The following is a 12,192-nucleotide window of genomic DNA, read 5'->3' on the forward strand; positions in this document are numbered from 1 at the left end:
ACTGTTTCATACAAAATAAACTAGTATTCCCAGCTAGTTTAAAGAACAACATCTATGATTGTATGAGAGACTTCAGAGTGTGCAGATTGCAGACTTAATTAGCTGGTAGGAACTGTTTAGCATAGTAAAAAATTACCTTGTTTGGCAATGTGTTTGTATTTATTCCTGAAGTATTGTGCTGGAGAAACGAAACATTCTGAAAATTACGTTGTTTTGTGAATGGCTGAAAGACGAATGCATTTTATTACCCACAAAAGTACAAATGCTAAAGCAGTTAGCATGTGAGTGTGTAAGGATTCAGCACAAAACAAAATGAAAGCAATTCATAATGCAGATTGGAGGAATGTCATATTTCATTTCCTGCTGATTTTCTCAGAATCACTTAATGCTTTTTTCAAAGGAATGAATGTATACCATGGAACTGATAGAAGATTATATTCCTAAAGTGTAAATAATCCATTTGTATCTCTGGACATTTAAAATCAACTGTATGAGGAAATAAACTAATCCCGTGAGGCAGCGTGGATTGCATGGAATTCAAAGAACAGCAGATACATATCCTACCCAACTCCATACAGTTGTGTGCTGCCCAAGGAACTGGGCAGTGGGGTGGGCTGCATTCCGCAGGCACAAGATTTGAGTGCAAACCTAAGGAAAGACTAACTTAATCTATCCAACTGTTAGTAACTTTTCTTAAGACTTCAGAAGCAAGGAGTAGGCACTGTGATTTCATGAGTTAATTTATGTGTACGAAGTGCTGCAGTCAGTACTGAACGTAGGTATGTTCTGCACAGTCTCTCTGGAAGAGCCGAGCAAAGATGTATTACTGCATGAACATCGCCTGTCCTGTGACTCTGTCCCCTAATGGTGTGATTCCACAAAGCCTCCTCATTTAGAAACTGTTCTGAGTTATTTGTAGCACTTCATTCCCATATTTCTGTTTCTGTCAACCGGAGGACAGCTGAACTGACGGCTCTCGTTTATTCTTGTTGGTGGTTTTGTCGTTGTTTGTTTGTTTGTTTTTTAAACTAGTCAGAAAACGATGAGAAGATTGTAATATATGACCACATTGGGCCAAACGTCTGCATGGGGGATCACAAGGTAAATAAATGAAACTTCTTATTGTTCTGTTTTCTCTTTTATTAGGGAGGGGAATGTGTGCAGGAGTTTCTTTTAATCTTACATGTAAGTCAGTAATTCCTCAACTTCCTAATTTGAATTGGAAGCTGTGGAATTGTTTTAAAGTTGAATTCAGCCAAAATCAGCAAATGGAGCAGATACTTGTATGGAACCAAATGAGGAGGAGGGTGGTGTATGCTGGAAAGAAAATACAACACTGTACTAAATGCATAAGGAACCAATGTGTGCACACTTACAGCTGTCCATGTAAAACATAACCTTTTTCATCGGGTTATCAAAAATGCTTCCAAAACATCATTTAAATTACTGTGGAGCCCAGCCAGTTATCCATAAAGTAGCATGTTGGCAGATCCATACTTCAGCAACATGTAAGAAAAACAGTACTGAATTCTATAAGAAATAGCGGTTGTTTCAGTGAAGAAAAAGAAAGGGGTTTTCCAGACAGCTCTGCTGAGGATATCAGATGAAAAGCTGAGGCAGAAATGCAGAAAAATGGAGTGTTTGCTCTCCTTGAAGTGCTGGGTCAGGGAGTGGGAGGGGACGTCTGATGGCAGCTGCAGGATTTTGTGATTGAGTACTTTCAGAAAAAGCCAGCTAGGAACTTGCACAGCTGTGTGAGCTGTACAGCAGTGATGGTGTATCTGTCCTGGAGGTGGTGTTAAGGCTCCTGCATGGTCATTCTCTGATGGGTAATGGGTAAATATATGCGTGTATGCATATGTACAGATAAATCCAAGTTGATGGCTTTGTACTTACATTTGCTGCCATGGTCAGTGTTCTTCTGAGACAGAGCACTTCTTTCCTAAGACCTCACTTAAGGATCATGGGATCCCAGTTTAGGGTGCAGAGGTTTACTACTTCTGCAGCAAATAAAAAGTTGGTGTGTTGGTGGCTGACAGGCGCTGCAGAAGCGATCATATTTGTTTCTTCTGTCACTGATGCACTGAACATGGATTTTCATTTAGCGTGGTACGCTCAGCTGAGCTACTGAGATTCTGTGATAGATGGGAGGTGCAGGGGGAGTTCTACCTGCGGGAATCAGCAGGAAATGGTCCCTTGGATTTCAGTGGGAGCAGGGAGCTGCGATAGCTCTCGTGCTTTTTGCAGTTGGGTTAATCCAAGAAATCGTTGCACCGTTCTGTTCTTGTGTGTTTGTTACTGTTTGAAAAGGAAAGATTTCCAATGTGTAACTCCTGTTTCTCCTGACTTGCTGCAGCCTGTGTTCCTGTCCTTTCGAATAGCTGCTGGGGCAGGTAAACCTATTGCAAATGTGCACAAGTGTTGTGTCGTGCAGTGATGTGGTGGTAAATATCATTTTTTTTCCTTTACGTTTATATTTTCTACATCATTGCCCCTGTGTTTATTTTTCTTTTTAAAAAAATGCCAATTCTGCAACAGGAAAAAGATGCCTTCGGAATGAGAAGATTTTCCATGAAACGACACTGTAGCGAGGAGGGGAGGAATGGCAGCATCCAGAAATACATAACTGTAACAGCTGTATCGATACGTCCCGAGTGCCACATTCTTAGACTGCTGATCGTACACTATGCTTCAGCATCTGGACTCTGTTCGAGAAAAGCCTCACATACCTCACTGTCTTGTATGTTCGTGTGACATCAAGTAGAAATGTGGAATTATTTTTTATATATATATGTCACAATTCTGTTGCCAAAACTCTAAATAGACAGCAGAGATGTTATGTATTTTAGACTTCACAACCTTCAACTTTTAATAAGTGTTTGTCGATGATGTGGAAAAGTTACTTCAACATATTATAAACTTTTAAAGGTGTCATGCCTGACATTATATATCTTTACCACTTTGGGGTTTTGTACATTGGATTGTATAGATGGAGATATCGATGGTTTTAAATGGTATTTTCTTTGTCGACCAAGGCTTATGGTTTGTGTTTTAGTTTTAGTGTTTTGTTTTTCATTTTTATATTTTTTTTTCTCAAGTTATTTACTATACTGCCATGTTACATGGTTTTTGAATCACACAGCAGCTGCTTTCTATACATACATATGTGTGTGTATATATATGTATGTATGTGTATATATATACACAGATATATAAATAATTTATAAACCTGACCAAAACTTATGCTAAATATACTTTCCAATATGAATGCTTGAGAGTGCCATATCAGCAGTAGTGTTGGAGCCGTAGCAGGTTTAGTTAGTGTACATCAACAACCAACATTTATATAATAAGTAATATATAGCAGTGCCATCCTCGATACAGGTATATAGCATACTATATAGTACATATATTAGCAGTTTCACTTTGTTGCTCCTATAATCCCTTCTTTCTATGTACTATTAAGGATTGAATGTGAAGTTCTTAGCTAGGTTTGGGTGTAACTTTCCAGAATTTTGTAAACTGTTTTTGTCTGTCCTTTGTTACTGTTTTATGGTGCCAAGTATTCTGTATTAAAACAACAACAACAACAATTCGGGAGAAGAAAATAATGGTCTCCTTTGGGTAGCAACTCCATTGGACACTGGCTGTACACATACAGGGTTAAAGGAAGAAAAAGGACCGTAACTTGCCCTGGTTGGTGGCTCGGTGCAGCCGACGCTATCATCCTGTTAGTAACATTTTTCTCCCACCGCTAAATACAACATTAAAGGGTGATTAGGGAGTCTGTTGATGAAACACAAATGTATGTTTTATTGATTTAATTTAGAACACTACAGAGTTCATGGACTGCGTGATGGCATTAGATTTATGCTGGATTTTGGTATAAATCACTACCATTGAAATGATTTGGTGTCTGCTTGCAGAATGTTTTCTCAACAGTTCAATCCGTACTGTTCCTACTGAGTACTGCTGCCCGAAGGGTGCCTGCAGCTCTGTATTGTTACTGTGCCATGTTGCATTATAACCACACTGTAATTCTATTTAAGCAAACTCAACTCATGGTAACTTTGAAGGCCTTTAGCAATGAGTACTCTGGTTCTCAAGCAATAAAACTGATCATGGTGAACGTTCATGTGTCTGTCCCTTCAATGCGGGCATCCCAGATTGCAGGGAAATTACCGAACGGTCAGATTTCATACTAATGAGTTACCCTCTTATCTCCTGCCAGTTAACAGGGTTGTTTTTTGAGTGAAAACCCATGTAAGAGAACGTACTTCTGGTGTTAATCAAAACATAATGCAAACTGAGAAAAAGGCACTGAGGGCTCGGTATTGGAGTGTTCACACAGGAGACGTACAGCTTTATGAGCTATTGATGAGATGCCAGTCTCTGCAGCTCAATAAATATGCCATCGTGGAGTGCTCCGTGATTATCTCTGGGTTTGGGGGAAAAAAAAAGACTGCCTTCGAACTCAGACTGAAGGCTCATTGATAGATAAATTCAGCAGAGCCATAAACTGCGGGGCCATAAATAGTCCCGATCCTTCCGCAGCAGTCAGTAACACGGTAACCCGGCACGGTAACCTGTGGAGTTGAAAGAGTCTCGAATTTAACGCGCATAAATTCATAAAATGCAATTTTAACATTAAAAAAGAAAGAAAGAAAGAAAGAAATGATTGGGGGGGGGAGCGCAGTCGGCGGCGCCGGCGGGGCTCCGTCCCGGAGCGCGTCCCGCAGTGAGCGGAGCAATCCCGCTGAGCAGCGCTCGGACCGCTCCGCTGCCGCTCCCCGCGCAGAGCCCCGACCGACCCCGGCGCGTAGCAGCGATCCGCTCCCATCGCGGTCCGCTCCCATCGCTGCCCCCCGGGGCGTCCCGGGACGGAGCGCCGCGGTTCCACGTTCTGTGAAAGGCGCGCACGGCCGATACAGACCGTCGCGTTCCGTGAGGCGCGTTTCGTTTTAAGAAATAAGGAGCGGCAACGGGCGTAACTGTTCTCCGCTTTCGGGATGGGTGTTTTTTTATCGTGCCGTTTTCCACCGAGAGTCGGGCAGCCGCGGCGCTGGCGCCGTGTCTCGGTGACGAAAACAGAAGCGGAGATTAATTTCTAAATCCGATTCACTCCGTCTGTGGGGCGGCACGGCACGGTCCCGTAGAGCCCGGCGGCAGAGGCAGAACGCGGACCCCGCTGCCCTGCGCTGCCGCTGCCCTGGCGGGAGACGCTCTGCCCGTCCCCGAGAGAAGCGCTGCACAGCGACGGCAGCGCGGGGCGGCTCGGCGGGGCTCCGCGGCTCTTCTGCTCCGCGTCTCGGGAGCGCCGCACAGCTCTGCGGGAGGCGGCCGGCAGCTTGGGCACCGCCTCGGGCAGCAGCCACGTAGCAGCTAAGAGGCAGAAATCGCGTCTTGTTCGTTTTAAAAAGTAGTCGGACCGAAGCAGCACGACCGCGAAGCTGCCTTGCGCCCGCCCGGCCTCGAATACGCTCGAGAGCAGCGGAGCGCCGGGCGGCTGCGAGGCCTCCGAATTACGTCGGACTGACAGTGCGGCGGTCCCGAGCCGCGAATGCGAGCACTCAGGGCCGAGGCTCGCGGTGGAGGAGATGGCGCTGGCGACGATCCCCGCCGCGTTCGAGGCGGTTTTGCCCTCGGGGACCGCTCTGTGGCCGCCGTCCGGGCTCCGCCTTCCGCTCCCCGCGGCAAAGGCCGCAGCTGCCGCTGCCGTCTGACCGCTTTTCCGTACCGGCAGCCGGTGCAGTCTGACCCTCGACCCCGGGTGTCACGGTGCGCTCTTAGACCCACGCACCTCCCGTACGTTCGCGCTGCGGAGACGGTGCGGCCACAGCACGCGAGAATTCCATGCGGTACCGAACGCCTTTCCCGACGCCGCTGACAGACTCGGCCTTCCCTGCTCAGCCGCGGCCCCGCCGCGCCACCCCCGTCCCCGCGGACCGCAGCTGCCCGATCCCCACCTGCGGAGCGCCACGGGAACGGGGCGGGCAGAGCCTCCCCGACGGCGGTCCTTCGGCACTACGGCCCCGGAGCGGTGAGGCAGCCCGGCCCCGAGTACCCCCGCGCCCCGCTGCGATTGCCGCAGCACGGAGGTGTGGCCCCTCCGGCCCGGGCTGAGCAAAAAGCGGCACCACGGGGGAAAACGCGCTGAAGGCAAAGCGTGTTAAATAATTTATTGATGTATACGAAGTCTTTCCAACCCGTGTGGAGACGACAGTATTAATCCAATTTAAAATCAAGTGTCCTTTTTTTTCTCTTGCGTTTTTTTTTCCCCTCTTTTGATATTATTAAGCATAAAATCCGGAGGCAGAAGAAATCAAACCGCCAAACCCCTGAGCAGAGGGAAGGAGTGAAAGAAAACGCTGTTTTTACACTAGAAATATACATCACAAAATCTGAAGTTCACTATGTACAAAGTGGCCGCGCTGGGGTTTTGTGCTCCATACAAAACGGTGACAAACGCTGATTGTTAGGAGCAGGAATTGGCTGAAAGAGAGAGGAGCGAACCTGAAAGGGACATGAAAGGAAAACCAAGAAGTCGGAAAGATTCCTCCGAAATTTACATCGATGAGAAAGAAAATAATTTCATAACTTATTCTGTAAAAAATATATACATTTCACATACATCTCGGGCTGTACAACACACCACTTCGACATCCAGGCGCACCGCTCACAACGTGTCCGAGCTGGTGCTGCAGGGGCTGACGAGGGCGAGGTTCGTGGATTTGTGCTTTTTCAATAGCCTCGTGATTTTCTCGTCATCTGAGTTGGGGTCCAGGGGTTTGTTGTATTCGTCATCATCCTCATTGTCCGAGCTCTCCTTCAGCTTCTCCGTCTCCGAGTCGTGCTTCTTCTTCGCCGAGGCCATCTCAGCCGCGTGCCGCTTCCGCCATTTGGTCCGTCTGTTCTGGAACCACACCTGGCCCCGAGAGGAGCGCTCAGCTCGGCCGGCCCCGCGCCAATCCCGCCCCGTCCCGGCACCGCGAGGGATTGCGGCGACACCCGGGGGTCACCCGCCCCGGCCCCGCGGAGCAGTCACCGCTGCAAACGAAGCAGCGCGGTGCCGGCAGCGGCACGGCCACGGGCAGAGCTCGTCCGCGCCTCGGGGCTCCCAACACCGCTGCCAAAACAGCGCGGCTCTGCACTGAGCAGTGCCAGGCAGCGGCCGCCGGAGCAGCTACTGCGAGCAGCGCCTGCGGGCCCTTGAACGATGGATTCATACAGGGAATTTTTTTTAATCGTTTGCAGCATAATGAGCCCTAAGTACGAAGTAAGTTACGTAGAAACTAAACTAAAAAAATTCTATTCAGTATCCAAATGGTGCGATTTAAATTATCATCGACTTAAGAAAAAAAAGAAAGCCCCATGCGGCAGCGGCGCGGTTCTGAGTGCAAAAGGGTGCGGGCGGCGGGACCTACCTTCACCTGGCTCTCTGTCATCCCCAGCGAATAGGCAAGCCGCGCTCGCTCGGGCCCTGCCAGGTACTTCGTCTGCTCGAAGGTTTTCTCCAAAGCAAAAATCTGCTGCCCCGAGAAAGTCGGGCGCGAGTGCTTCTTCTTCCCGTCCTTGTCCAAAACCATCCCCGTCTGAGCTGGAAGCGGAGGGAAAACAGCTCCGTCAGGAGGGGTTCGCGCTCGCCGCGGAGTGGGGGGGCAGAGGAGGGGAATCGGGTCTGTCCCGAGGCTCCGCCGCCGCCCGCTCCGAAACAGGGCACAGTGCGGAGCCATCTCCGCGTTCCGCGGGTTCCAGCTGTCCGCGCTGCCCACAGTTCGCCCTCCGCGGCCCAGGAAGGGGGGGGGGTTGGGGGAGGGGGGCACCGCCGGGCGCGCCCCGTAGCGTCGCACTTACCGGGACAGGTGAGGCGCGGGTCCCGCCACGGAGAGCCCTGTACCACTCCCGGCCAGAAGATAGGCGGCCGCCCCGGCAGCTCCGCCAGCGGCTTCGGGTACCGGGATACGGCGGCGGGGCCGAAGTACACGCCGGCCGAGGCGGCCAGGCCGTTGATGCGGGGCAGCCCGCCCAGCAGGTTGCCGGCGGCGCCCACGGGCCGCCCCAGGATGTCGCTGATGCCGTGCGGCGTCCCCAGGGGCAACTGCGTGTTGAGGCCGCCCAGGGCCGGCGCCTTGAAGCTGGAGGGGTTCTGCAGGGCGTAGGGGAAGAGAGAGCTCTTCATCTCGGCCATGTTGTGCAGCGCGGCCAGCGGCGTGCTGCCCAGCACGAACGCACTCTGCCGGTTAGCATCCATCTGCCCCACCGCTAACATTGGCGGTCATCCACGGACGCCGGTCCTGCTCCAAGTGGGGCGAAGCTCGCGGTACGGCCCCACGCGAGGAGCGCCGGCGCAGCCCTCTCTCCGTTCGTGGGTCGCGGGCAGCAGCCGCCGGCAAAGTTTGCTCGGAGCGGAAGAACCTCGGCTCGGCACGGCACCGCTCCACCCGCTCCGTTCTCGGAGACGCGCTCCGACGGCGCGGCGGGAGGAGAGAAGCGGCACCACCAGAGCGGTGCACGGAGCGCGCCACGTCCCGGTTGCCTGCGGCCCTACGCCGCGCAGGGCTCCAGTAGGCGCCGCACCACTCAGCTCCGCGCCTTCGCCCGCGCGTCCGGGGCCGCTCCGCGCCGCGCCCGGGGCGCAGATAACCGCGCGGGCACCTGCGAGCCGCGCGCCTATTGGGCGGCCGCCACCCCGCGCTGCCGCCGCGGCCCAATCGGAGTGCGGAGAGCTCTCTTACAGCGATACGTCACAGCGCGCCGGACGGGCGGGCCCCGGAGTCAGGGGAGCGCGTGGGGGGCGTCCGTGTCCGCTCCGCCCCACGGCCCGGTGCTGTCCGCAGGGATCCGCCTCGGCGCGGAGCGGCCGGGCCTCGGGGGCTGCTCCTGCTCGATGGGCGCGGGGCCGCGGAGCGGATCGGGGCCGTACGTCGGCGCCCATCTCCCACTCGGCTGATACTCGGCTCTGCCCTCGGACGTGCGGCGGTCGCCGCTACGGTGCTCGTTCGGACCCTCACAGGACCGTGCGTGGCGGCAGCGGCGGCTCTGCTCGCGCCCGGCACCGCTGCGGGAACGGCGGCACCTCCTGAGCGGAACGGCCGCGCCGCTGACACCGCCCCGGAGCCGCTCCGGAGCGAACTGCGCGCAGCGTCCGGGAAAGAAGGCTTCAGGAGCTGAGACTGCGACCGAAAATAATAATGGAAGCAGGTTCGTAGCGCGTTCTTTGCCTTACAAGTACCTCCTCCCGCGTTTTGATGCATCGCTAATTAAGGAACGAGTGGGGAATTAATGTTTGTCGAAGTGTTCGCAGCGACCGCGAGCGGAACGGTTCCGACGGGCGCGGCGCTCGGCTCTGGCTGTGTCCGTTCTCGGATGTCCTCCGGGTGTTCAGCCCGAAGCCGCCGCATTCGTGCCGAGGTGCATTCGGGACGGAACCGCCCGAGCTCGAGCCGCGCTCTGTTTTCAGGCGCCCAGGTGAGAAACGATGCCGCAGGGCGGCTCGTCGCGTGTGTCCTTGTTGAGGCGTAACGTGCGCACGTGGGGTTAATAATGGCACTACTCCAAAGGACGTTCAGTAAACCACTTCGTTGCTGCTTTACGTTTTCTGTTGTAAACACCAAAAGAGAACAGCGAGGGCTGCGCTGAGCTTTTCCCCCCAGCGTTACGGGCGCGATGGGCGGTGCGGTTGTCCCGGCGGGCGCGGGGCTGCGGGAGGTGGCACCGCGCGTCTCCTCTCCTGTGTGCCGGCCCTGCCGGGGTCGTGCCCCGCCGGGACTCCGTTTCTTTGCACGGGACCGAGGGCCGAGGTAGGAGAGCGGCAGCCGACGGGGCGTTGCGCGGCCGATCGGGATGGGATTCTTCTCTAGCCGGCCCGCCGCTTTCCCGGCGGGTGCCCGTGTCCGGTCCCCAAATCCTTCCCTCCCCCCAACCTCTGGACGTTCTCTCGCAGGTTGCACCGCGCGGACACTCTATGCACCCTGTTCTCTGCGAGTCCCGCGGGAAGCCTCGAGGCTCTCCTCCCGGTCTCGGCCTCTGGGACACATAACCTCCAGCAGTCGGCTCCTCGTACTCGCCTTAAACCTGCGCGGTGGGGTGGGCACGTAATTCATGCCATCGATGGCAGTTGTTACGCATTAACTGTGCTTTTGTTCCTGTTCCGTGACTTCCCTGCAATCTAAGACACCATTTTTTTTCCACGTGTGTAAGTACGTGTAGTTGTTATCTCCGTAGACCCCCCGAACTCGTTCACTGTTTTTCCTTCCGGCCTTCCGACGAGGGGGGGGGGGGGCGCAGAAGGAGCCTCCCGTTGACCTCCACGGCACTATAAGCGGCACCTCCGGCCGCGCCGACACCTTCCACCCACCTCTCCTCCCCCGGCAGCGGCACCGGCACCGGCTGCTTCCCTCCGCCCCGGGGCTGCGCACTGCGCCGGTCCCGAGCGCTCCGTGCGTTTCCAGCAGAACCTCGCGCGCTGCCGGGGCCGCCCGGTGCAGGCGGCATCGCCGCGGTGATGGCTTTGAAAGAGGAGTTCCGAAGTGGGAACCAAGCGGTCCGAGACGTTTCTAATCAGCCGTAATTCAGTGCCGGTAAGGTCCCGAGCTGGGTTAACGTGAGGACGCCGCCGCTCGCGCTGGCGCTCCGACGCTCCGGTGTGCGCGTTAACGCGTGGCCGCTCCCCAGGGGACGTCACGCGTGGGCCCGGCAGCGCCGGCCAGGGGAAGCACAGCCGCTCCTCGTTCCGCGCCCCCCGGCGCGTGCTGGCGGCGCCCCCTGGCGGCTCTCGGTCGGGTCGCGGCTCCTCTTGGGGCGGGAGCGGAGGCAGCTGGCGGTGTCTCGGAGTACCGGGCTCGGTGCTGCGACTCCGCGTGTCCCTCTGGGGCGACCCCACGGCGCAGCATGGCGGCGGGACGCGGAGAGCGCCGTTCAAACAATAATGGCCTATTACCGGGCTCTTGTTGATAATGAAGTCAGCACCTTGTGTGCGTGTGTGGTTGTAGCTCTGTGCTGGAATTGTGAGTACGTTTTATTACCATAGGGCATATAGCAAAACTGAGGTTGGTAACATCAAGTTTGTCTGAGAGTTATACATCCCTGTGTGTTCAGAGCAGAATATTATTAAATACCACAGCACAGATTCCTTAAGACAAGCTCTGTTTAACCCTTCTGTGCTTCCATTTGCCATGCATACGTTGAAGTACCTTTTCTTGTAGCTTTTGTGCAGCTGAAAATGTCTGAAAGGGTGTGAATGTAATGCTATGAACAGAGTAACCCGTGTTTTACCTTCATTGGGTGCAAATGCTTGTTCTCTCTCTCTCACTTTATGGACTGTAACAACTCTACGGTGCATGGAAGCATTCCCTACTCTGTTGCTTGTTATTCCAAAGTGCAGATGTGAATGTCCACATCCAAATAGAGTGATCAGGGAAGGAGGAACTGAGGGCAGCACTCCATGCAGATGTCCTTTGCTGAATTATTCTATTGGTTATGGCAGACGTAGGAGCAAGGAGAAAGGTTCTCAGTTCACATAGCTATTTAGAGAATTGGTGACAGGGAGCAGAAAACTCACTTTGAGTCTCTGTAACCATGCTGCCTGCCTGTGTTCGTCATGCTGTGGTACTGCTTCATTGCAGCATCCCTGTGGATGTTCCCCGTGTTTCGAAATGGGAGATGCTGGGGGCTAGTAATGCAGTCACCAAAAAAAAAAACAAAGTCATTTTGAGGTGATTGGTGGTAACCAACCTGGCTTCAACAAGGGCAAGTCACACCTGGCAAACTTGGTGGCCTTTTATGATGGAGTTACAGCCTCAGTAGATAAAGGAAGAGTAGCTGACGTCATTTAGCTGAACTTGAGCAAAGCATTTGACGCTGTCCTGCATGACATCCTGGCCACCAAACTGGAGATAAATGGATTTGATGGATGCACCACTTGCTGGGTAAGGAATTGGCTGGATGGCCGCACTCAGAGAGTTGTGGTCAGCAGCTCAGTATCCAAGAGGAGACCGGTGATGAGTGGCATTCCTCAGAGATCGGTGTTATTTAATGTCTTTGTAGGTGAGGTGGACAGTGGGATCGAGTGCACCCTCAGCAAGTTTGCAGATGATGCCAAGCTGAATGGTGCAGCTGACATGCTAGAGGGAAGGGATGCTATCCAGAGAGACCTGGGCAGGCTTGAGAGGTGGGCCCATGCCAACCTCATGA

General features: G+C 53.6%; 3 protein-coding genes across 13 annotated transcripts in view; 2 read left to right on the forward strand and 1 right to left on the reverse strand.

Annotated features, from left to right (window-relative positions):
• The window catches only part of INPP5A (inositol polyphosphate-5-phosphatase A), a 230,852-nt gene extending 226,723 nt beyond the window's left edge, over window positions 1–4,129 (forward strand). For all 10 annotated transcript variants that reach the window (XM_040703146.2, XM_015289008.4, XM_046943201.1 and 7 more), the window contains exons 14-15: window positions 1,033–1,101; window positions 2,539–4,129. In XM_040703146.2, coding sequence (XP_040559080.1) covers window positions 1,033–1,101; window positions 2,539–2,754 — 285 coding nt within the window. In that variant the 3' untranslated portion in view covers window positions 2,755–4,129. The remainder of the gene's footprint in view (window positions 1–1,032; window positions 1,102–2,538) is intronic.
• A 2,025-nt stretch (window positions 4,130–6,154) lies between these two features.
• NKX6-2 (NK6 homeobox 2) lies at window positions 6,155–8,614 on the reverse strand. 2 transcript variants are annotated; one of them, XM_046942728.1, is made up of 4 exons: window positions 7,855–8,614; window positions 7,425–7,597; window positions 6,632–6,925; window positions 6,155–6,513 (listed from the first exon to the last, which is right to left on the reverse strand). In XM_046942728.1, the coding sequence occupies exons 1-3, from the start codon at window positions 8,267–8,269 to the stop codon at window positions 6,677–6,679; spliced, it is 837 nt and encodes a 278-aa protein (XP_046798684.1). In that variant the 5' UTR covers window positions 8,270–8,614; the 3' UTR covers window positions 6,155–6,513; window positions 6,632–6,676. The 2 variants fall into 2 exon arrangements, with proteins under 2 accessions (XP_046798684.1, NP_001186477.1); NM_001199548.2 differs by having other exon boundaries at window positions 6,155–6,925.
• A 157-nt stretch (window positions 8,615–8,771) lies between these two features.
• OPNVA (vertebrate ancient opsin) overlaps window positions 8,772–12,192 on the forward strand; it is a 37,792-nt gene continuing 34,371 nt past the window's right edge. Inside the window, exon 1 of the mRNA XM_046942968.1 lies at window positions 8,772–9,201. The gene's annotated coding sequence lies outside the window, so the exon portion shown is untranslated. The remainder of the gene's footprint in view (window positions 9,202–12,192) is intronic.

This window comes from Gallus gallus, chromosome 6, assembly GCF_016699485.2.
Source record: "Gallus gallus isolate bGalGal1 chromosome 6, bGalGal1.mat.broiler.GRCg7b, whole genome shotgun sequence".
Taxonomy (NCBI): Eukaryota; Metazoa; Chordata; class Aves; order Galliformes; family Phasianidae; genus Gallus; species Gallus gallus.